Source organism: Phialemonium atrogriseum, assembly GCF_030411735.1.
Source record: "Phialemonium atrogriseum strain 8032-3 unplaced genomic scaffold QBC33scaffold_3, whole genome shotgun sequence".
NCBI classification, from domain to species: domain Eukaryota; kingdom Fungi; phylum Ascomycota; class Sordariomycetes; order Cephalothecales; family Cephalothecaceae; genus Phialemonium; species Phialemonium atrogriseum.
This window is the reverse complement of record NW_026848140.1, coordinates 930,362-952,289: the sequence shown is the minus strand read 5'-3', so window position 1 is coordinate 952,289 and position 21,928 is coordinate 930,362. Positions and strand designations below refer to the sequence as shown.

Here is a 21,928-nt window from a genome sequence, read left to right as displayed (position 1 = left end):
GAAAGACAGGAATATCCGAGGTACGGGTAATGTAGAATACTGGGGGTTTCAGGCAGCGAGAGATGTTCGAGACCAGTCCTTAATATTCTGGGGAGTAGGACCTGCTCTCTGCCGCTACGAATAACATCAGACTGTTAACAGTCTGGTGGTAGACAGAGACTGCTTGGTGATCTGGTTAGGGCAGGAGGTTTTCCAACTTGCCTAGCTGGCAGGGCTAGGGCAGGAAGAAGTATACAGTGACAGAGTCTGCCTATATTCCGTTGCTTATATTGCCTCTGCTATCAAACGTCTTTGCTCAAGGAGTTGGGCAACGGAGCGGAGGGTACGGTTGTGGCTTGGAAACACTTCAGCCAATCAAATCACCCAATTAGAGGCACGGTCCACCATGGGAGTGCAAAGAGGGTGTTCAAGTGGAGCTCAATCAAAATGTTAAATGTTTAAGTGCATATGGCGACCACCTGGACCTTCATCGCCTCAGCTCCCGCTGATGCGCATCTTGTAACGACGCTCCCACAATGGCACTATCTTCTGCCAAACCACGTCTCCTTGGACCGGCTTCCATCCGATCAATGTTCGTCCGGGTCACGCCAGTACCGCGAAGCCTATCTGATCGAAGAGCTGTGCTTCGAGCGCTACAGAAATATGGAGAGGTCGAGGTCTTCAAGAGGCTCATTGTGTGTTATTCGTAGAAGTTACATCGATAAGATGGGTACTGATTGTCCTAGGATCCCGCGTCTTTCATCTCGACTGTAAAGCAATCTTCTACCGTCGACCGTCTTGTCGAGAACAGTCCCCTCCAGTTCGATGTCCTCCCGGAAAAAAGCGATAGCCTGGCCACTACCGCAGTGTCCGAACACATATTAAGAGGTAGCCTCCTGCCTAGCGACGCCGCCGAGACCCCGCCAGCGGGCCATCACCCCGGGGGACACAAGACGTTCATCCTACACATCTTCCCGACGCAGAGCTATAAGCACAAGACCATGATTCGGTATTCACCGCTACATGGCCCTTGGCCGGACGACAAGCCCTCGTCGTTTGTCACATCAGCACTGAGAGTAGTCGTGCCTAAGGACATGGCAGCCAAGGGCTTGTGGGACTGGGAGACCGGTGGTCAGGCCGAGAAGGCGACGCCTCGGATGCCTGACAAGATCGATCACATCCGGGAAAGGATGCAGCGCAGAGAAAACAGAACCCGCTCCAAGGGAATTCTCGGTCTTCAACCCATGGGCGGACGCCTGGAGGACAGCAGTTCGGGGAAGCCTAGGGGTGACGAACGGTAGAGCCTCAGCCGTCTCAATTTGGAACGATTTGGGCCTTCGGCGACGGTGACTCCCGAGACGAAGGGCAGAAATCATCCGGAGCGGTGCAACCCCCGTGCAACCCCAGTCTTGGGCAGCACCCTGGAGACATCGTGCGCGTTGGCTACGTTGTTCTCGTGGTTGCACACATGCTCAACCATTCAAGGATTCTTCTGCCTAAACCGTCTGACATCAGGCCATGGAAGGCCCTACGAAGATTCCTCTGGTTCCGGATTTACCTGGGGTCCAAGCTTCGCACACTTGGTGTTTCAGTGGGGCAGAGCTCTGACCAAGTTCGTTGCGATTTCCAAAAAAGGAACGCAGGGGCTGGCAAGGTTCATGGGGCTACGAGATTGGGCTGCCCGCTCCGCTCACACGAGTCACGAGAGGCCTCGAAGTTGGAGCTAATTACGACATGACATGTGGCTTGGGAAGCGAAGCTCAAGGACGCGGGTGTGAACTGCCATTTTTGTTTGTGTTGGGGCTTTGCTGTCGTCGCAATCCCGTCGCAACTGCCCAAGCCCCAAAAGGGCTGGGACCATGCATCTGCAGGTGCCGTTGGCCAGGCCACCAGGGAAGTGGGGCCTCAGCGCGACAGGGGCCTTTCCCCAGCTACGTCACCGCCAATTAGGGGTGGACACTGGACAGGGGGGGAAAACACGGAAAACAGGTGTGCTGCCCTTTTTTTTTCAGAATCATGTCGATGCGCACACGACCCTTGCAAGCTTGCAAGCCCTGCGGAAATTCTACAGTACAACCAAGAAACCTCATAGGTGGTTCCATGGGAGATTGGAAATGACGTCGCACGTTCCCTTCCCGCGTGGAAAGACGTTTGAAACCCCCGATCTCTGACCCTTTATATTCAGACGGTCCCCTCCCCTCGTCAGCCGTGTCTCTCCCTCCCTATATACTCAGTATTGACCTCGAGCGACCACCGTCCTCCAACTATCGTTTGTTATACCCCCCGTGTATACACCGGCATCCAATCATCTACAGCAACACTTGAACGAATCATCCCAAGATGGCGAGGACAGGCTTCTTCCATCACGTCGGCACGTTCCTGTTGTTTGCTGCAACCGTTTTGCTCATCATCACGTGCATCTCGGCGCCAGTTATAAAAGATATCGCCATCTTAAAGGTCGACCTTGGGGACAAGCAGTCCTCAGACCATTCGACGGTCACTTTCGGCACGTTTGGATACTGTGTCAACGAGCCTGGTGGTGGTCGGTACGTACCCCTGAGTGGCATGTCTGACTTGAAGAGAGACAATCAGCTAACGAGACGCAGAGATGGATGCTCCCGTAAAAAGTTGGGATACTCGCCAGCGGACGTCATGGCCAGCGCCGACGGGACCAACTACTCCGACCACGCCAAATCGACAACCAAGGCTCTCACCAAGGCCCTGGTCCTTCATCCGATCGCGTGCGGCATGAACTTCATCGCCTTCTTGCTCGCGCTCGGCGCCGGCGTGGTGGGCTCGCTGCTGGCCTCCCTCGTGGCTCTGTCCGCCTTCATCGTCACCGTGGTCGTCATGATCATCGACTTTGTCCTCTTCAGCATCATCAAGTCCAAGGTCAACAGCAGCGACGCCAGCGCCAACGCCCATTTCAGCACCGCCGCTTGGACCACGCTCGCCTCGGCCATCTGCGCGCTCCTCGGCACCATCGTCGTCTTCTTCACGTGCTGCTCGTCTCGTCTTCACAGCCGCCACCACTCGGCTAAGAGCAGCACGGGAGCATACGACGCCCCTCCCCGTCGGAGGAGGTGGTTCTAGGTTGGCTTGTTGCCCGGCACGAGTTAATGTGACGGAGCGAACAGGGGAGGTTTTGGGTGACGGTGATAATTGATATGAGCGGTGGTCGGTGGAGCATGTTACTCTGCCGTCAGGCGTTTCAGCACGGGCTGGCTTTGATTGAACGGGGTCTTTCCTTTAATTAATGATATCCCATGCTACCTACATAACAAAGGTGCGAATGAACATTTCAAGACTGAATTACTGCTCGTCCCTCCAACGATGCCGATGAGTTTCTTCGTGCGGAGTAGGTGCAGGATAGGATGCATTGCATGTTGATGAATTTTACGGTTCAAGTCTAGAGACCGAGTGAGTGGAAATCGTGACGACCGAGAATAACTACCTAACTTTTTCTTTGCCTTTCCTTCACTGCCCAACCCGGCTGCATAGGGTTCTTGAAGCTTCGCTTTGGGGTGGTGCTCGGGGCTTGGTTTTGTGGGGCCGGTCCGCGGGCGGGGTGGCGCCGTGTCCGGCCGGGTCTTTCAACATATTCGGTTTCCCCCCCGTGTATTACACTAATGTCTGGTCTGGCTATTGTTCATGATTGACAGGCCGCTATCTCTGTATCTTCCTTTCAACAATATGGACAGACTGGGACCGTTCAACGAACGACCTGTAGGATGTTGCGAAGCCAAGTATGATTGGAGAGACACATCACGTGGCTGATAGCAACAACAGTTAGCCGTTCCTCAGAGAGAGGGGAACAGCATCACAACCATACATCAGGAGCCTCCTTACACCTAATATCATCTTCTCAGCCCCGTCTTTAATATCCGGAAAATTAATTTTGGTGTGTGCGCGAGCGACTGGTGTTTTTCGGGCCCCACCCCGGTTAGTTGACAGTGATGGCCTTCAAGAACATCCGTCAACTCCACCGCAACAATGTCCAGACCCTCCGGAACTCGCCGGTGGCAGAAATATCCGGCGCGCTGGGAGACCTGGGCACTCTCCTGCCGCTGATGATAGCCCTTGCCCTCCAGGGCTCGATTTCGCTCTCCACAACCCTGGTCTTGACCGGCTTCTTCAACATCGCCACAGGTGTCGTCTTCGGCATACCACTGCCGGTCCAGCCCATGAAGGCAGGCTCCATCCAAAGACCTTAGCCTACCCTCCCCTTTGAAACGGCTTAAGTTAACCCGAGCATGCACGCGCAGGCAATCGCCGCCGCGGCAATAGCCTCAGGCTCCTCCCTGCCTGAGACCGTCGCGGCCGGCGCCTGGGTCAGCATCGCGGTGCTGCTCCTCAGCGCGACGGGCCTCATCGGCTGGCTGACGCGCCACATCCCCGTGCCGGTCGTCAAGGGGATCCAGATGGGCGCCGGCCTGACCCTCGTCGTCTCGGCGGGGACCTCGCTGCTCCGGCCCCTCGGCTGGGCCGCCCCGCCGCTCGACAACCGGCTCTGGGCCCTCGCCGCCTTCCTGGGCCTGGTCGCCACCCAGCGCCGACCCCGCTTCACCTACGCCCTGCTCGTCACCCTCGTCGCTGTCGCATCCGCCGTCGCCGCCGTCGCCGCCTCCCGGCCAGGGGGTCTGCCCGCCCTGACCCCCTGGCACCCGAGCGCCTACCTGCCGGCCTTCCTCTCCCCCGACGCCGCAGGCATGGCCGTCGCGCAGCTCCCGCTGACGGCCCTCAACAGCGTCGTGGCGGCGGCGGCGCTGGCGGCCGAGCTCTTCCCGTCGCTCCCCGGCGGGGCCACCCCGCCGTCGGCGACGGCGCTGGGCATCTCGGTGGCGGCCATGAACCTGCTGGGCTGCTGGCTGGGCGCCATGCCCGTGTGCCACGGCGCCGGGGGGCTGGCGGCGCAGCACCGCTTCGGGGCGCGCAGCGGCGCCAGCGTCGTCATGCTCGGCGCCGCCAAGGTCGTGCTCGGCCTCGCGTTTGGCGAGTCGCTGGCCGGCCTGCTGGGCGCGTTCCCGCGCGCGCTGCTTGGCGTCCTCGTGCTCGCCTCTGGGCTGGAGCTGGCGTGTGTCGGTGCGGGGCTGAATTACGGCGCTGCGGACCTGTGGGAGACGAGCGCCGCGGGGGCCGAGCTGGGTGGTGGCAGTGGCGGAGGGCTGGCTGGGCTGGTTAGGAAGCACAGGGAGCTTTCCGATCAGGAGAGGACGGAGAGGTGGACTGTGATGTTGATGACTACTGCCGGGATGCTGGCTTTCAAGAACACTGCCGTCGGCTTTGTGGCGGGGATGATCTGCCACTGGGCCTATTGGCTTGCGGACTTGGTTGAGATGAGAAGGGCTGGGAATCGCTTGCATGGCGAGAGTCGCCCTTTGCTACATTGACGAATTATTTGACTGTTGAGCTACCTAGGTAGTGGCTAACATATGTTACATTTGACGAGTTAAAGTACTTACGTCGCAGCTCTCCTCCCATTTTTCCAGTACCGAAAACATGTTTAGGGTATAACCAGGTTAGATGAGGAGAAATACATTAAAAGAAAGAGAAAGTAAAACATGGTGGGCCGTCATACTACACTTCCAGGGGCAACAGGAGGCTGTTTTGCTATATTCTCCAGCTTCGCCTTGAGGGTTGTGTCTTCAGACCTCCCCCTCATCTGTTCAAGATGCTCCTCCTTGACCTTGTTCAGGAGCAGGGTCTTATACACGAGGAACAAGACCAAGTACAGCACGAAGGTGACCGACTCCACCGAGACTGCCACCTTTGCCGTCACACCCCAAGTGCCACCATGCTGAGAATATATACTCGTGAGCGTGCTAATCAAGCCGGCGAGAGCGTTCAAGATCCCCGGCATGTACAGCCGGTTCAGCAGCCAGACGTAGTTGTTCCTCCATCGGATAGAAAGCCAGAGACTGCCTAGGTAGCCAATGCCGCAGCAGAGCGCCGCCAGGGCCAGCAGGGGCAGGCTCTGCACCCTGTCGAGGATGTCGCTCGCTGCCGCATTCTGCTGAATGACAGCACTATCTTGGAGCTTCTGTAAGCCGGTGAAGGTTCCCGGGAAGACGACGAAGCCCGCGAGTAGGATCCACCCGAAGAAGGAGGCGAGGATGTTGTGCAGGCGTGGGATTGTGTCTAGAGAGAGCAACATGTTCATGTACCGAGTCCGAAAGCTGTTTTCCCGGACGGGGGCGGCATAGGGGGTAACATCGGCGACCAGCGTGCTCTGTCGCGATGGCGGTGTTGATGGCGGGGGATTGCACTGCACGGTACTTGACTGTGAAGACGCCAAGGCCGAGGACGCGATCGGCGCGCTCGCCTTGTACCGAAGCTCGTCTGATTGCGATGTTCCTGGCCGGGGAGGTACCCCCGGAGGAGAGTTAAACGTGCCCTTGCGAGACGGGGGTCTCGAGTGGGCTTGTTGTTCTGGCCGAGGCATCTTTGTATGAAAGGTGCCCTGCCGTGACGGCGGTTCCCAGTACGCCCGCTCTTCCGGTGACCCTAAAACTCTCTGAGCCTCGTACATCCTAATTGGCTTCCCATTGCTCCTGCCGTCTCGCTGCTCTCGAGGTACTGGCCATGGACTTTTTGGAATTGGCGGTAGGGGTTTTGACCGAGGCGGGGGCCTTGAACCCCTTGCCCTCCTCCCCTGGAATGTCTTGGGGTCATAAACCGTGGGAGCCAAGGTGATAAGTCGCGACTGGCGATTATCAAGGTCCGATGCGTTTCGTGCTGGAGCCTGAGGTCTGTACAGGGACGGGTCTAAGGTGACGGGAATTGTGGAAATTCTGTTCATGGTGGATGGTATGATGGCAGACTGACCAGAAGTAAAATAATGAGGTGAGTAATACCACATAGAGACCCAAGGAAGCGATGCTATTCCCAAATCGCAAGGGAAGAGAAACGCAAGAGGGCAGGCGACAGAGACATATATATGACCGGCCGTCCATGAGGTCCAAGGTCTGTATAGGATAATAGAGACATGTGTGTTTACGAGGAAACGGCAAAGTCAAGAAACGAAACACACAGAAGTTTGGGACCGGTGTTTCGTCCTCATCAGCCATGGTAGGAGGCCGGCCCAGAAACATTCTCGAGAGGCATGCGACCAGCTAATGAACCTACGGCTTTCCAATACGCAAATGCTAGAGAGGAGGAAAGGGGCGGGCCAAGAGGGTCGTAAGCTCCGGAAGGTCACGAAAAAATTGACGAGTAATCAATGTGGTAACACAAGCTGGGTCCAGTGAAGACATATATAGAATGCCGAGGTAAGCGCCCGGGGCCCGAGGGCCGCCATAAGATGGACCCGAAACACGGACTAGTCGGCCTCGGGGGCGGCACGGCAACGGCCCAACAACCTCCAGCACGGCGGAGAAACAGACTTTGCCAAACATTTAGGATTCTAGGTGACCAGAATAGAACGGACCATCTGCTCATGTAAGAGAACTGCTGCGCGTGCATGTGAACGGGAGGTCTGCGCATCACAAGTGCCAACGGGCCGGTAAATCATTGTCAGGTGCTGATTTATTTTGGCAGGCCTGTCAAGGCCATTACCGTTGCTGTCAGTCGCTGTTGCCGTTCCCTTCAGTCGCTACTGCCGTCGCCTGTGGTCGCGACTGCCGTTTCTGTCAGTCGCAATACTGTCGCTGTCAGTTCGGCTACCAGGAATCGATATCGCTTTAACTTCTATCCCAACGTACAAGTTGAGCAAGTGAGCAGAGAGATCATTGATAAATAAGAATCTAGTAGTCCCACTTGTGGACAATCCAGCAGATGAACTCGATTTGAAGAGTAACCAGCAGAGTATGAAGATTGAAGAGAGTGTATTGCTGAGGAGCTTTTAGCCAAGGAGGTTCAAAGGTGGAGGTGCAAGGTGCTAGTCAAATCAGACACAGTCGCCAGCCAATCAGAGCTTGCAGATTCCTCCATCTGGGCAGGGGTCGCGGCAAACCGAAGTGTTGGCGGCCGGTCACCTAAACTTTTTTGGGCTCCCAGGAGGACGGGAACAGGCAGCGCATTGATTTCTTCAGACCTCAGTGACTGCATGCCCGCCTGTGAATTGCTTCATTGCACGGAATCGCCCTCCCTGCTAGACGAAGGAGCTGTTGCCCCGCAGACAGCGATGACTTCGTCCGACGATGACGATGGCCGCAATGGCCAGAGGAGGAGGCTGCTCTCCACCTCACCCGCCCCGCCCGTCATGTCACCGCTCACTCCTGCGAACGGTTACGACTCAGCATCGAACCACGACAACTTGAACCCCAACCACGGGGATGCCGCGCCCTCAGACCTCCCAATGCAACACTCTACGCCAGATCCCGATGCCCAACTCCCCCAACTCCCCCCTGCTTCCCGCTCCGGCGACACTGCTCTCACCCAGCAGACTGCCGCCGCCAACTCCAATAGCCAAGCCAAGCCGGATTCCGAATTCTTCACTGCGCCCGACCCGAGCACCCCGTTTTCGAACAACCATATCGACCTATTCCAGCAGCATGCCATGCCGCACAACATGAGCCTCATGATGGCCCTGGCGCAACTCTCGGCAAGCCGCATTTCCACAATCTCGACCCCCGGCCCTCCCCCTACTATTGCTCCCGCTCAAGTGTCCCTTCCAACTCCCCTCAACGAAGTTGGAGACCCTCTCGCGCATGGAAATGGCCATCATAACGGCGGTGCCTCGACGGCGGGCGCGCCGCTGGAGAGCTTCGCGCGAATAGAGTTCGCAGACAGCGTTTTCCAGATGACCACGTACGCCGTTATCATAGGCCGAGACCAGCGGGCTCTGGAGCAAGCGCGCCGAGATGGACGCCGTACCGAGGAATACCAGCGGAGAGTAGATCAGAATGCTGCCGCCGGTCTCCCGCCGCCCTCTCCGCCCTCCCAGGAACGTGGGAAATTTAGCAAATCGTACGTCAGTGAGGAGGGTGGGATGCTGGGCCCGGAATCGGATGGAGAAGACAACCCCCGCCCAGCCAAAAGGAGGAAAACGAGCACTGGCGATTCTGCCTCTTGGCCCCCGCAGCAGCAAGAGGCTGTCGCGGAGGAAGAAGGGGCAGGTGAGAGTGACACGAACCTCATCATAAACAGACAATACATCTGTCACACACCGGGTGCAGCAGCCGTGGATCTAACCTCGCTGCGACCGTCGCCATACCACGTACCTTTCATCGGCATCCACTCCCCCGGTCCCAATATCGCAAGCAAGACCAAGGCCATTTCAAGAGAACACTTGAAGATAGAATTTAACCAAGAGAAGGGCGTGTTCGAGGCAATACCCCTACACAAGAACGGCTTCTTCTGCGAAGATATCCACTACAAGGAGACCAAGGTTGTTCTAAGAAGCGGGGATCGGCTGCAAATCAAGGATGTCGACTTTGTCTTCATCATCAATGGGGTTCAGCCCGGTAAGACCGGAGCTGAAGAGTATTTTGACGAAGATGAGGTCGCGAACAGGAAGTACTCTGAAGGAGGAAAGGAAATGAGCTTCGAGTTTGAGAGCTCGCATGGTGCAGAGGTACAGACTTCGAGCGACGAGGAAGAGGAAGAGCTGGAACCTCCCAACCAGGAGAGTGACAGCGAGCTTTCCGACATAGGGGACGAGGAGAACGAGAACGAGGTCATGGAAACCATCGAGGATGACGCGGCGGGCCGGGAACATAAGATCAAGCCGGAGCCCCAGCCGGAGCTAGAGCTACCACCGCCGCTACCCAAGAAGCGGGGACCCGGCAGGCCGCCAAAGAACGGTATTATGTCCAAGAGAGAGGAGAGGCTACGGAAGAAGATGGCCATGGAGCTGGCCAAGAAGACGTTACCACAGCCGTCCCTTGGCGAACCTCCTATCAAAAGGAAGGTGGGCCGCCCACGGAAACACCCTCGCCCCGAAGATGGCACAGACAAGCCCGATAAGCGGAAGTATAAGCCGCGGAAGCCCAAGGGCGGCAAAGATGGCGCCGAAGGGTCTGATGCGGAAAAGGCTCCGAAGGAGAAGAGGAGAGAGAAGCCCAAGACCCCGCCCCTCGAGCTGAAGAAGGAGGACTTCACCGAGGAGCAACTACAAAAGCCGAACAAGAACTACGGCGTCCTGATCGACGAAGTTCTTACCGAGGCGGCTGGCGACGGGCTCACGCTGAAGCAGATCTACAAGAGAATCCAGAAGAAGTATCCCTACTACTTTTTCGTTGTCGACACCAAGGGATGGGAAAGCAGTGTTCGCCATAATCTTATCGGAAACGACGCTTTCAAGAAGAACGAAGAGACTCACCTGTGGAGTCGCGTTCCTGGAATTGAGCTCGATGCTGGTAAAAAGCGGAAGGCAACTTCCCCGGACCAACCTCCGGCACTCCATGGCTTTGGACAACATTATTCGTCGCAGATGCCACACCAAGCCATGTACCACGCCGAGCATCTGGCAGCACAGGGTTACCAGCCCGCCGCCGCAATGGCACCTCCCGGTTACCAGCGGAGTCCTCCAGCCCAACAAGCAGGGAGCAACCCCCCGCAGCAGCAGGCGAGCTACAGCGGGCAACATGTCGGTGTGCCCAGCCAACAACCTACCCGTCCGGCCTACCAAGTTCCTCCGCAAGCGCCGGCGCCCGCGCCGGCTCAAGTATCCGGCTATGTCCCCGCGGCACCACCCTCGCTACCACGACAGCTCGGCGCTCAATCGTCTTCGTACAGTTCTCCCTATGCAGCCAAACCCCCCCCGCCGCCAGTAGTTCCCCCCAACGGTGCTCCAGGCGTGGCTCAAAAACTTGCTTTGCCCGCTCCCGCAGCCAACTCCTTCGGCGGACTGCCTCGGCAGACTCCGCCTGCCTCCGTGCCGGGGCCTTCGGTCTCGACGCCTCAAGCCCAGCAGCAGCAATCCGCAACCAACGTGGCAACGGCCCCTCTTGAGCCGGCCGTGAAACCCGACGTGGTCAGTTTCATCAACAACTTCAAGAAGAACGTCATGGAGCATCTGTCAAAGCGCACCGACCAGGCCGAGGCGGTCACGTTGTCCGTTATCAACCGCGGCCTGGGACTCACGAACCAGAGCACGGTTCCGGATCAGGAGGGAATAGAGAAGGTGGTGCTCGGCGTCTTCGAGCAGACGAGGGACAAGGCGTACCCGAGCCATGTGCTCCCGCCGGGCCTCGTCCAGGTCCTCACCGGCTTCAAGACCAAATGGGTCGACACGCTGGGCACCAGGCTTGGCAAACCAAAGGCCGAGGCGCTGTTGCTCTCGGCGATCGACCGCTTCTTGGGCTTCTCGGAGGGGACCTCGTTACGGGGCACCGACACTGAGAAGAAGGAGTACGAGAATGCTGAGAACATGCTGATCCCGCAGCTCAGCAAGGACGTGACGAATTATCAGAGGGCGGTGGCGGCCGGTCGGCCATGATAGAATGGAGTTAAGTCCATTGCATGTTTTACCAGGTATGGGATGGGCGTGTTGGGAGACGCCTGGTTCGGCGCATTGTATGGTTAAGAGTGAACGAGCGTAACGACTTCATCTGATGGAGGTTGACCTAGCTATGTCAAGACGAGTATTAGCTACGAATATATCCCAACCCCTATCATGTCTGTTCGAGTCTCCTTTATGTCCCGCCCTTGCTGTAGAGGACCTAGCATTCCCTTATTAACAGCTGCTGGAAACTCGAATACCACCCAGCGAAGAGAGTCGCTTGAGACGTGGAGAGCATAGGCAACTACTACTCCCCTAGATCATATCAAGAACACGCATTAATGCCGTGTCGCTCGTTACCAGATACTGTACATTTTTTTGTGGCAGAAACGTTGAAGGTTTTGTGGGTATTCGAGGTAATGCATGTCTTACTCCGGAGACATCCCTGTGCAGAGCGGGTTGGATTCCGTTGGGCCATGCCTAAACTGGGTACGGCACCCCGCTCCGGGACCGGGCAGAAGTGCCGAGGCATCATGATGTTATCAAAGCAGGTGAAACTATGTAAGACGGTAGAACTGAGGGATGCAGCCAAAAAAAGTTATATTGTGTTTCTTTCTGCGGTGATCTCTGTCCACACTTCCCGGTAAACTTTGTCCCTGTCACACACGCAAATCATGTCTGATCCGGAGCGCCCTATCGTCCTGTACCACTATCCGTACTCCCCTTTCGCAAGGAGGGTCGTCTGGTACCTGCACCTTCGCGGGATTCCATATGCCCAATGCGTGAGTTGTTCCTGGCATTTCCACGACACACATGAGGCGAATTTGACGGTTAGTAACCTTGCCTACCTATAGATACAACCTCCCATACTACCTCGACCAGATCTTACCAGGCTAGGAATCAAATATCGGCGGATCCCCGTCCTGTCCATCGGAAGGGATGTCTACCTCGACACCCGCCTGATCATCCAGAAGCTCGAGGGCATCCACCCCTCCCTACCGAAACTCGGGGCCGAGGGTCCCGAGCAGAGGGCCATCGAGCGGCTCCTCGAGGCCCTGACCATCGACGCCGGCATCTTCACCCGGGCAAGCCAGCTCCTGCCCGCCGACCTCCCGCTGCTGCGGGACCCCAAGTTCCAGGCCGACCGTGCCGACTTCAGAGGGGTGAGGCTGTCGAGGGAGGCGGCCGCCGCGCTGAGGCCCGAGGCGCTCAACGAGATTGGCAACGCAATGGAGCTCCTGGAGACGACCCTGCTCGCCGACGGGCGCGACTGGATTCTTGGCACGGAGGGGCCCAGCCTGGCGGACATTGAGGCCGTCTGGCCCTTCCACTGGCTCGTGGGACTCCCTGGGGCGCTTCCCCCGGACCAGGTGTCCGCCGAGCGCTTCCCGAGGGTCTACGCGTGGGTGGCGAGGTTCCAGGGCGCCATCACCGCTGCCAAGGCGAAGCAGCCCAGGCCCAGGGATGTCTCTGGGGAGGAGGCGCAACGGATGATCGTCGAGGCGCCGTATCATGAGCCGGGCTGCGGGGTGGACGAGACCGAGCCGGTCGTCGGCTTCCACGGGCTGCGGAAGGGCAGCGCGGTTGCGGTGTGGCCGACTGATACTGGGTCATCCCATAAGGATACTGGGCGGCTTGTCGGGCTGAACAGTAAGGAGATTGTGCTGGAGACCGGGACCGGGACCGAGACCGAGACTCGGGGCCAAGGTGTACGGCTCCACGCTCCCAGACATGGCTTTAGAATGCGACCATCCCCTAATGCGGCATCAAGCTTGTGATGGTTGGTAGGACCTGTGGCGGTCTTCTCTCGCTACCGAGCTTGCAGCTGTATCGCGATGTCATTTGGAATTGCCAAACATTTTATGTAAAAAGTCGTTGCTCTACGCTCTAACAATTAAACCCCCGCACTATGATCTTACGTCGGCGGCTCTGCGTTGTCCATTGTCGGTTTGTCACGACTGGCTCCCCACAGGATCGCGCCTGGGATGGGTTACCCGACTTACAGACAAGGTTATTCAGACCTCCCCATGTGCCTTACCCATCGTCCATTAACACTTTACCGAACAGGCCGGCCTAGTCCCCACCACAACCAACCACCCATGCTGAACCGTTAAGTGAGCTTCGAATCAGAAATTTCCTTTTTTCTTCCCGCTTGCCTCGGGGAGACGGCCAAAATCTCCAGTTTATTCGTACCAGGCTAGTGGAAGTCAGAGCCTATTAGCGTGGGAGCAGGCTCTTGCTCGACCTAATAAACCGGGCCTCCCCGTCACTGATGCAACTCAGTCAGGCCATGGCGAGAGTAATGGAAGCGGCTCTGCCAGGGAAGAGCCAGACGCGACTTCCAACCGAAGGGGTCCGTCAAAGTTCTACGCAACATGCTGGTTTTGAAGCTATATTCACATCATGTCGCACTCCCTAGTGTTTCTACAGCGGCCCCCTAAGCGGTGCGCATTCCAGCTGCGTCATAGGGGCTCACCCTGACACTGTGGAGTCGAGACCGTGTCCTCCCCAGGTAAACAGCACCGTAGGAGGACAGCTTGCAGACGATGGCAGAAAAGCTCGCCTACAATTGGCCGCAAACAGTAGGAGTGGACATGGATAAAAGTCTGGAAGCAAACTGGGAGTCTATATTGGTGTGGGAGCTGCGATCCGAGTGGACAACCAAGTGAGCTGCCGTGTGTTGGGTACATACCACAGTGGTAGTTGCGACCTGGTCCGAAGACGTCCACAGTGCACAGTGCGTGGCCCACCCAATACATGACAAATTGACGTCGTCGTCCAGTCACAGTGCATTCACAATTACGTCATGACCAGGTTGATTAATCACACGAAATTATGGTCCGGACTTCTGATTCGAAAACGGCAAAACTCGATCCAGCTCCGCGCGATTCACGCGAATATGGAATCTTGACCCAGCATGCCTGCAACTGAATCAACAGAATTTGAATCAAGAGGGAGTCTTCGGAACCTCTTATGGGGCCTCGAATTAGATAGGCACCAAGGCAGGAATGGACGCTGGTTTGGTGAAGGATGCGGATACATACAGTGCAAAATGCCCACGTCTGAGTCGTTGACGCAATCGACTTTTGTTTTGCCTCAAATTCTTGGACAGGGGGATGGGTCTGAGGGGCCAGCCGTCGCTTTCATTCGACGGGGCTAATTACTTAAATACTTAAACTTCCTTTCCGACCTTCTCAGTGGTTACAGTTATGAAGATCTGCCCATGGACAGAAAGCCGAGACCCTTTTCGTCTTTTGTTTGACTTTGCTGATAGACAAATATTAGGAACCTAGCGCATGGGAACTTGAAGTAGATGGTGGCGAGCCCCACAACTGGGTAACTTAACTGTCACTTCGATATTAGCGTGCGCCCCCCGCTAGTATTGTGTCGAAACAACGCGACTACCGACTCATGTACACATGTACAGAGGAAGGGAGAATCCCACGCCGGCAATGCTGGTCTTGGTAGGTCTGACCCGGTCACAGTTAGCGAGGGCCAGCCGCGTCAATTTGGGAGAACGATAGCCTCCCCATGGTAGCCCATCATTGCCCTGAAGAAGCGGCTGTAATAATGAAGTATTGCGTAACACTGATTTGGGGGGGCCACTGACGCAGGGGGCGGCTCCTAACCCCCGGCTAGATGCCGAGTGAAAACGTTTTGGTCTACCTACACTGTATTGTCCACAGTGCAGGTACATCGGGTGGAGAGACGGTGATGGGGAAGGGGTGTGGGAACGCGCGAGGTTGGTCGGAAGAGCTGGCCACCAATCCTCGATCCGACTTGCCACCTGGCTACTAGACGGAGACAACTGGCACGTCGCACGAGGAAGATAAGAACTGTCAATCAAAGTGAGGAGGTGGTAGGGCACAAGAAACGAGGATGGCTGTAGCTGGGCATTCAAGCGAGGTCGAAAGAAGGATCTGTCCGTGATGAGGCGTCTGCCCTGTCCATCAGCCCATGCATGTTAATCCCTGGTGTGTGGGGGGGGGTATAGAGAAAAGGCGGAGGGAGACGAGTGATATGAGTGGGCGTTGCCAGAGGCCTGATCCTCCTCCGTGCCGTTTCGTGGCACTTTTGGTGCTTGCGGACTGTACAGTAACTGTGTTGTGGGGCTAGCATTTTTAATCATTTTATTGTAGTGAACCCGACCATCCCCCGGCCGTTTCTCTTTCTTAAACCAGACCTGCGTCATAGGCCGCTGTCTGACGTCTTTCCCCCCTTTCTGGCTTCTGCAACCCCCATCATCCCTCTTCACACACTCAGTTAATCGCAGGTGACGAAGTCGAACGTAACTACACCACTTTGCCATTCTGCCACTACGAGTCAGCAATAGCGTCGCAGCAGCTCTCTTTTTTGTATTGTGACCTCATCTCTTTTTCACATTGATTCCCCCCCCAGAATTCGCCTTCAGAGTTTGCGCAAGCCGCTCCCGAAAACCCACCGCCCAGGTTGCAGTGAGGCCCTGCAAGTTTTGATTGACATCATCAATGGCTTCGGCGGGCGACTCCCGAGGTGAGTCGAAGTCACCCAAGCAATCCAACAATTCCCCGCCACCTCAACTAGGTAAGGCGTTTTCGCATCTCAATCGCATTTTCATTCTCACATCGCCCTGTCACCCGCTAATGTGTGCAGAATCGCAAGCATCCGAACCAAAGCAAACCGACGTCACCCTGAAACCCGAATCATCGTCAACTAATGCGGAACCGACCAAACCGCTCGCCCCCCCTCCCCGTCCCGGCCAGCAACAAGGCGGCAACACGCCTGATTACTTCGCAAGCCAGCTCGGCGGCTCATTAAGTCTGGAGCCAAACCCCTTCGAACAGTCCTTTGGTGCTCCTACCCCAGAGACCCCCGGCGGCACCAAGCTCCCTTCGGTCGCCGCCCTGACGTCGCCATCGTCGCTCCTTCCCGGAAGCGGCGTGACACCCTTTGCGTGGGGAGGAGGCTCGCTCCGGACGGGGCCTCTCAGCCCGGCCATGTTGTCGGGTCCGACCAATGACTACTTCGGCGACACCCACCACATGCGTGGCGGTTTCCCTACGCCGAACGAGTCGTCGATGAGGACAGGCCTTACCCCCGGTGGAGGCGGATCCATGTTCCCTGCACCGAGTCCCAACTCGCAGGCCCTCTTCGCCCAGCTAGCAAGTAATGGCGCGACCCCGGGGACACTCGATTTCCATCGGACCGCCATGAATGCTGCTGCTGTCAAGCGCGACCAACAGTCTCAAGCACAGCAGCCGTCAGTGACCTCTCAACCCCAAGACATGCCCAACGGTGTCGCGCCCGCCAAACCCGAGGCCAAGGCGCCCGCGGGCCATTTCGATCCTCACGACAACGACGCCGCGAACGGTCTTTTCTTGTTGGCGCAAGGCCGCAATAATGCCCAATCGCAAACACAGTACACGATGGCGCCCCAACAACAGCTCCATGCGCAACCTGTTGCCGTCCCGGCACCCCAAGCCAACATGTCGCCGCAGATGGCAAACGGCAACCCGTCCCTTGCGGGAAGCTCAGCCCGCGGCGCCAGCGAGAGCGGGAGTGCGGGCTCGGACGAGAGCCAGCAAGCGCGTCCCAACACTCGTGGCAAGGGAAAGCGAAATTCCACCGCGGGGACTGCGACGACAAATGGCCGACGGAAGGCCGATGATGCACCGGCTAAGGGCCCTGCAAATAAGAAGGCCAAGACCAACGGTGCCAACGCCCCTCCGTCCGCTAATAGTATGGACTTTGATCACTCGGATGACGATGACGACGACGACGACGACGGGAACAAACACGATGAGGGTGGTTCTAAGAGTAAGATGACCGACGAAGAGAAGCGGAAGAATTTCCTCGAGCGTAACAGGTAAGAAAGCCGTCCTGGGTTCCGGGATAAATAGGTACACGGCTGCTGACGTTTTGCCAACACCAGGGTCGCTGCGCTGAAATGCCGCCAACGTAAAAAACAGTGGCTTGCAAACCTTCAGTCGAAGGTGGAGCTGTTCAGCACGGAGAACGATGCCTTGACCGCTCAGATCACCCAGCTTCGGGAAGAGGTCGTCAACCTGAAGACACTCCTCCTGGCTCATAAGGACTGCCCAGTCACGCAGCAACAGGGACTACACGGAGCCTTCATGCAGCAGCCCATGGAGGCCTTCAATCCTCAGATGAACCCTTACGGAATGGCCGCACCGCTTGCCAACCAGCAGGTCATGGCTGGACAAGGAGTTCAGCGACGATTCTCATAGGACCACTGTCCGCCACCACGATACGACTCGATGATAGGTACGACAACGCGTGATGAATGGCATCTTCTACCAGTCCCCTAATAGTGGTTCTTAGCGCTTGGGGTGATCGAGGCGTCGCCGAAAATGGGCCCGCCCGGGGATGACCACGGCCAAAAAGGCTTATGGTTTCGCCGCCAATTTTCTGGAGAGATGTTGGCTTCCTGCGCTCCCAAGGATGTCGGACTTTTTTTCTTTTCTATTTCATTTCGCTGGCTTTGTACTACTAACAATGAGTCTCTGGACGAAGGCCATAAAACGGTATACGGGTCCGGCTGTAAAGTAACAAGGACAGTCATGTTGCGATCGATGAAGGCTTTCTAACGCAGCCTCGGCTCAGGTCGGGCATTGGCCTTTTTTTCTCATCTGTACGTATTTGGCAAAAGGTATACACATCAAAAGTGGTGTTGGGAGGGGTGTTCCGGCTTGCTGCTGCTTTGGTCGGCGTTGGCAGGAATGAGGGTCTACTGACTGACGCCGGCATCATCTTTGCCTGGATGTCGGCTTGTTGGCTCTGAAACGAACTGGTGGTAGCTTTTGCCTAGCAAATAAACATGAAGGCGCATTCTCGCACGTATAAGATGGACCTTTTTTATTTTTAGTGTTACTTTCAAAACGAGTCGCGGAGTTGCTATTGATACCTCAGCATATATAACAGCTTGCTCAAGTCGGGAAGAGGCAGGCTTGGGCTTTGAGGCTCAAATGAAGCGGGCGATGACGATGATTGGGCAGGATCGTGGCTGGCTTCCGAAAACGGACTAGCGTGGCGGGCGCGGTAGATAAGATTCGTGGTGTAAACAATTGGGGCAATGAACTGTCGGACACCCACCTTGCTTGACCCGCCATCAATGACGACCTTTTTCCGAACGCGCGCGCCGCTACAGGTCTTGAATATGAGCAATCAGCCGGAGCGCCGAAAGAGTAAACGCATTGCTGGTGTGTTGCAGCTCGTTCCCTACCAAACTTCCCCAGAGGCCACTTGAGAGACTAACAGGTTGTCGAAGCGGCAGCAATCTACGACGAACAGGATGGAGATTTCCTTTTTACGCGTGGATCGAAGCGGGCAAAGACTACCGCGACAGACTCGGAGGGCGGGCCTGCCGCAAAATCACAACCCCCTAGGAAGGATGCCGGAAGGCAAGCAAAGCCGAGTAGCAGGAAGCGCGCCTCGTCGCCACCTGAGCAGCAGCCCGGGACTGCGTCTTCCGCACCACGGAGGACTTCGAGACGGATATCAAACCAGCCAGCCGCTCCGACCGCGCAAGATGAGGAGCTCGTCGTTCCCAAGATTCGTGGTACTCAGCGGAGGACGCGTCCGCCGACGGAGGCGGGGAAGAAAGGAAAGGAACCTGAACCGGCAAACGATCACGATGACCATGCCCTTGGCGTTAACGGACACCCTGGGACTCCTATGGACCTGGACAAGGCAGCACATGGCGACGACTCGTCATCACAGAAAATCGCGCTACCCTTTAGCGACACGCCGATCATCAATCGCAACAGGGAATTGAGGAGGGGGGGAGGCGGCGCGCGACGCAGCAGCTTGGGAATGCGCGGGAGACGCGCCAGCTCTCTCATCGAGAACGGACACAGCGCGATCCCGCACCGCGAAGTGGACCCGGCCGAGTTCTACAAGCACATAGAGGCCGAGAGCCTACTCGAGCCGCGCCGCATGCGGCAGCTGCTGACGTGGTGCGGAGAGCGCGCCCTCTCCGACAAGCCGCCGCACGGGAGCCGCGGGTCCAGCGCAATCTTGGGTGGTGAGTATACAGTTTTGCTCCTCCAAATGACTGGCTAGGCTCTGACTCTAACTGTTCGTAGCGCGGGCAATACAAGATCAACTATTGAAAGATTTCGGGGCGCGGTCGGAATTCTCGGATTGGTTTAGTCGGGAAGACGCGCCGAAGCCAGCCGTGGTCTTGAAGCCTAACCCCAGGAACATCGAACACGACGAGAAAATTGCCGAGTTGGAAGCTAAAGTTAAGAGGTAGGCCGCAACCATGCTCTCTCCGACCCTGCGTGCTTCAAACTGACATTATACAGGTTAAAGGAGGAAAAGAAAACATGGCAAGCGTTGGCAAAACCACTTCCCGACGTGCCTCCTCTCTATGCTTCCGATGATCCGTCTACGGAGCTACCCGATCTATCGCTCCTGGACGAGGAAGAAGCCAAGATGCTGCAATCCCTTACGGACCCGAGCACTAGTTTCGCACCACTAAGGAAACGGACGCAAGCTCGGCTCCAAGACATACAATCAACGCTGGAGTTCAAGGTCGACCATCTTGCGGATAGAGTACACAAGCTGGACCAGATGTCTGTCACTGCCGGGCGACAAGCGGATACCGTGCTTGGGTTGGCTGCCAAACGACTGAAGGAAAGAGAGACGAAGGAGAAGGCGGCCGTGGGGACGAAGGAGGTACCCGTAATGGAGGTCCTCCGGAGTCTGGGGCGGATATTACCAGAGGGCAGTTGAGCCACGCCTAGCCTGGGGAGGACCTAGGAGGTTGCTATTATGTACCAAGACAGGTAGATACCCAACGCTTTTTTGTTGCTACGGAGCTTGTCAGGTAGGCATAGGGAGGGGGGTCTTTGGGTTGGGAATTGTGGGAGTTTGCTCTTCCTACGACATGATGATTTGAGACGAGAGAAATTGGAGGGGTTTGGGTGTGCTGGGCGTTCTGGGAGCGAATTAATCTCGAGCGATTCTCAACCGGGCTTGCGTGTGTAGAACGAGATTGGAAGGTGTCCGTTTTGCGGAACGAGGAGACTGTTGGAGATGGGAGTTTCCTACAAACCTACCTAGTTGTTGTCCATAGTCGGGTCGAGGGAGACCCTTGTAAAGCCTATTTGTCAATCGCAAATTGTTCCGGCTCCTCTAGATCGAGCCTCTCTCTCTCGGGGACACAAAAAGGGGGTGGGTATATGTCCAGGCTCTCCCCCCTCCCCCATTCGCGCAATACTCGTCTTCCCCAATCCGTATATCCTTACATGATCTATCGTAACAGGACATCAGACTCCCTCTCATCTCGGCCTCCCATCCAGGCTGGGCATGAACGCCATGCCCCCCTTCCCCAGCCCGTTCTGCCGCACGTGCTCCCTCAGCATCTCCAGAACCTCGCTGTCCCGCCACCGCGCCGGCACGGGCCTATACGCGGGCTTGAAGGCGCCGACCGTCTGCGCCCACTCGCCTGGCGCCGGGCCAACCTCCTGCGGTTGCTGCTGCTGCTTCAGCAGCGCCGCCTCCTCGGCCTCCGAGCTAGGCGGTTCCTGCGTCGCCCAGTAGTAGATGTCCCAGTCGTTCTCGTCGAGGAACAGGTCCAGCTGCACCAGCTGGGCGGGGGACATGGACTGCAGGTGCGCGGCGGCGAAGGTGCTTAGGAGGAGGTCCGACTCGAGGGTTCCGCGCTTGCGGCACTGGTCTGTTCCCGGGGAAGGTTTCGCTGGTTAGCTATCGGTGAAGTTGAAGGAGAGGATGAGAGGATGGCTCAGGGGGTAGGTTGTCGTGGGAAGAACTCACATAACAACCTCGCGCGCATCGTGGCAGGGTCCTCGCCCGTCCGGCGAAGCGGCTCGATCTTGAACTTTGCACCCTGCAGCTCGCCGACCTCGAGGTCGCGCGGGGCTGCGGAGCTGTTGGGCCGCCGCGGGAGGGCGCGGTTGGACAGGCTGGCGTGCAGGCTCGCCGCCGCCGGGCGGAGGAGGGCGCATCCCCGGGTCGCCGGGCGGAGGGCTCGATGGACGGTTGCCATGGCTGTGCAGATATCGGACGGGGGCTTGATGGTCCGTCGATGGCAGATGGGGGCCGGACGATGCCGAATGATAGGACGATTTGCGAGACAGATCGAAAAAGAATATTCTATAATTAAAGAAAAGACTCGGGGAGAACAGGGTGTTTGGGCGCTATTGGAAAGAGGTGCGCTAAGACTTGATTGCCGGCGTTGACGTAAAGGCGGACCGAAGCCGAAAATTTACTGCCGTCGCATGCCGCTCCGGAGCTCTGTCGATATAATCCGTACAGGGAGCGAGAACATGCCAGGCATGGTAGAAACCTCGGTATGTGATGCATGCGAATTATCGCGATGGAATCTTATCGGCTACACCCACAGTGTCCTCTTACGATGGACGGCACAGCTTGACTCGGGCGAACATCGGTGCAAACACATTCAACACTTCGAATACCTGGCATGATCGTGTTCATGCTTTTGCCAACCATATAAATGTACCTAACAAGACAAAATGAAACCCATGGTCCCATCCGCGCTCGCCTGTATTGTCCGAATTCCAAAGAGGTTTCTCGAACTCC

At 57.0% G+C, this 21,928-nt stretch overlaps 9 protein-coding genes across 9 annotated transcripts; 7 read left to right on the top strand and 2 right to left on the bottom strand.

Annotated features, from left to right (window-relative positions):
- Positions 1–300: 300 nt before the first annotated feature.
- QBC33DRAFT_229126 (uncharacterized protein) lies at positions 301–1,559 on the top strand. Its single transcript, XM_060422828.1, has 2 exons — positions 301–674; positions 726–1,559. Exons 1-2 carry the CDS (start codon positions 516–518, stop codon positions 1,278–1,280), a joined length of 714 nt encoding a protein of 237 aa, XP_060287272.1. The 5' UTR covers positions 301–515; the 3' UTR covers positions 1,281–1,559.
- Positions 1,560–2,235: 676 nt separating this feature from the next.
- Positions 2,236–3,565, top strand: QBC33DRAFT_228962 (pali-domain-containing protein). Its single transcript, XM_060422827.1, has 3 exons — positions 2,236–2,525; positions 2,586–3,265; positions 3,388–3,565. The coding sequence occupies exons 1-2, from the start codon at positions 2,320–2,322 to the stop codon at positions 3,070–3,072; spliced, it is 693 nt and encodes a 230-aa protein (XP_060287271.1). The 5' UTR covers positions 2,236–2,319; the 3' UTR covers positions 3,073–3,265; positions 3,388–3,565.
- A 370-nt stretch (positions 3,566–3,935) lies between these two features.
- On the top strand, positions 3,936–5,460 carry QBC33DRAFT_597679 (putative sulfate transporter protein; the record flags this gene model as incomplete). The annotated part of the gene is made up of 2 exons (XM_060431939.1): positions 3,936–4,128; positions 4,222–5,460. 2 exons carry the CDS (start codon positions 3,936–3,938, stop codon positions 5,367–5,369), a joined length of 1,341 nt encoding a protein of 446 aa, XP_060287270.1. The 3' UTR covers positions 5,370–5,460.
- On the bottom strand, positions 5,461–7,006 carry QBC33DRAFT_228913 (uncharacterized protein). Its single transcript, XM_060422826.1, has one exon. It carries the CDS (start codon positions 6,836–6,838, stop codon positions 5,552–5,554), a length of 1,287 nt encoding a protein of 428 aa, XP_060287269.1. The 5' UTR covers positions 6,839–7,006; the 3' UTR covers positions 5,461–5,551.
- A 746-nt stretch (positions 7,007–7,752) lies between these two features.
- On the top strand, positions 7,753–11,652 carry QBC33DRAFT_526686 (uncharacterized protein). The gene has a single exon (XM_060426911.1). It carries the CDS (start codon positions 8,024–8,026, stop codon positions 11,357–11,359), a length of 3,336 nt encoding a protein of 1,111 aa, XP_060287268.1. The 5' UTR covers positions 7,753–8,023; the 3' UTR covers positions 11,360–11,652.
- Positions 11,653–11,899: 247 nt separating this feature from the next.
- Positions 11,900–13,482, top strand: QBC33DRAFT_228638 (uncharacterized protein). The gene is made up of 2 exons (XM_060422824.1): positions 11,900–12,144; positions 12,217–13,482. Exons 1-2 carry the CDS (start codon positions 12,037–12,039, stop codon positions 13,138–13,140), a joined length of 1,032 nt encoding a protein of 343 aa, XP_060287267.1. The 5' UTR covers positions 11,900–12,036; the 3' UTR covers positions 13,141–13,482.
- Positions 13,483–15,533: 2,051 nt separating this feature from the next.
- Positions 15,534–17,626, top strand: QBC33DRAFT_526677 (Aft1 HRA domain-containing protein). Its single transcript, XM_060426910.1, has 2 exons — positions 15,534–15,925; positions 15,995–17,626. Exons 1-2 carry the CDS (start codon positions 15,850–15,852, stop codon positions 17,209–17,211), a joined length of 1,293 nt encoding a protein of 430 aa, XP_060287266.1. The 5' UTR covers positions 15,534–15,849; the 3' UTR covers positions 17,212–17,626.
- A 794-nt stretch (positions 17,627–18,420) lies between these two features.
- On the top strand, positions 18,421–20,496 carry QBC33DRAFT_526668 (Mis12-Mtw1 protein family-domain-containing protein). Its single transcript, XM_060426909.1, has 4 exons — positions 18,421–18,561; positions 18,630–19,385; positions 19,447–19,612; positions 19,669–20,496. The coding sequence occupies exons 1-4, from the start codon at positions 18,435–18,437 to the stop codon at positions 20,096–20,098; spliced, it is 1,479 nt and encodes a 492-aa protein (XP_060287265.1). The 5' UTR covers positions 18,421–18,434; the 3' UTR covers positions 20,099–20,496.
- QBC33DRAFT_228737 (Flavinator of succinate dehydrogenase-domain-containing protein) lies at positions 20,197–21,543 on the bottom strand. Its single transcript, XM_060422825.1, has 2 exons — positions 21,143–21,543; positions 20,197–21,044 (listed from the first exon to the last, which is right to left on the bottom strand). The coding sequence occupies exons 1-2, from the start codon at positions 21,372–21,374 to the stop codon at positions 20,647–20,649; spliced, it is 630 nt and encodes a 209-aa protein (XP_060287264.1). The 5' UTR covers positions 21,375–21,543; the 3' UTR covers positions 20,197–20,646.
- Between the last annotated feature and the right edge of the window lie 385 nt (positions 21,544–21,928).

Excerpts from the sequence above, each read along its gene's own strand:
- QBC33DRAFT_229126 (XM_060422828.1), top strand. The coding sequence starts at position 516 with ATGGCACTATCTTCTGCCAAACCACGTCTCCTTGGACCGGCTTCCATC. Across the intron at positions 675-725 it reads AGGTCTTCAAGAGGCTCATT|GATCCCGCGTCTTTCATCTC; the intron begins GTGTGTTATTCG and ends TGATTGTCCTAG.
- QBC33DRAFT_228962 (XM_060422827.1), top strand. The coding sequence starts at position 2,320 with ATGGCGAGGACAGGCTTCTTCCATCACGTCGGCACGTTCCTGTTGTTT. Across the intron at positions 2,526-2,585 it reads AACGAGCCTGGTGGTGGTCG|AGATGGATGCTCCCGTAAAA; the intron begins GTACGTACCCCT and ends AACGAGACGCAG.
- QBC33DRAFT_228913 (XM_060422826.1), bottom strand. The coding sequence starts at position 6,838 with ATGTGGTATTACTCACCTCATTATTTTACTTCTGGTCAGTCTGCCATC.
- QBC33DRAFT_526686 (XM_060426911.1), top strand. The coding sequence starts at position 8,024 with ATGCCCGCCTGTGAATTGCTTCATTGCACGGAATCGCCCTCCCTGCTA.
- QBC33DRAFT_228638 (XM_060422824.1), top strand. The coding sequence starts at position 12,037 with ATGTCTGATCCGGAGCGCCCTATCGTCCTGTACCACTATCCGTACTCC. Across the intron at positions 12,145-12,216 it reads GGATTCCATATGCCCAATGC|ATACAACCTCCCATACTACC; the intron begins GTGAGTTGTTCC and ends GCCTACCTATAG.
- QBC33DRAFT_526677 (XM_060426910.1), top strand. The coding sequence starts at position 15,850 with ATGGCTTCGGCGGGCGACTCCCGAGGTGAGTCGAAGTCACCCAAGCAA. Across the intron at positions 15,926-15,994 it reads TTCCCCGCCACCTCAACTAG|AATCGCAAGCATCCGAACCA; the intron begins GTAAGGCGTTTT and ends TAATGTGTGCAG.
- QBC33DRAFT_526668 (XM_060426909.1), top strand. The coding sequence starts at position 18,435 with ATGAACTGTCGGACACCCACCTTGCTTGACCCGCCATCAATGACGACC. Across the intron at positions 18,562-18,629 it reads AAAGAGTAAACGCATTGCTG|CGGCAGCAATCTACGACGAA; the intron begins GTGTGTTGCAGC and ends AGGTTGTCGAAG. Across the intron at positions 19,613-19,668 it reads TTGGAAGCTAAAGTTAAGAG|GTTAAAGGAGGAAAAGAAAA; the intron begins GTAGGCCGCAAC and ends GACATTATACAG.
- QBC33DRAFT_228737 (XM_060422825.1), bottom strand. The coding sequence starts at position 21,374 with ATGGCAACCGTCCATCGAGCCCTCCGCCCGGCGACCCGGGGATGCGCC. Across the intron at positions 21,045-21,142 it reads GATGCGCGCGAGGTTGTTAT|ACCAGTGCCGCAAGCGCGGA; the intron begins GTGAGTTCTTCC and ends CCCCGGGAACAG.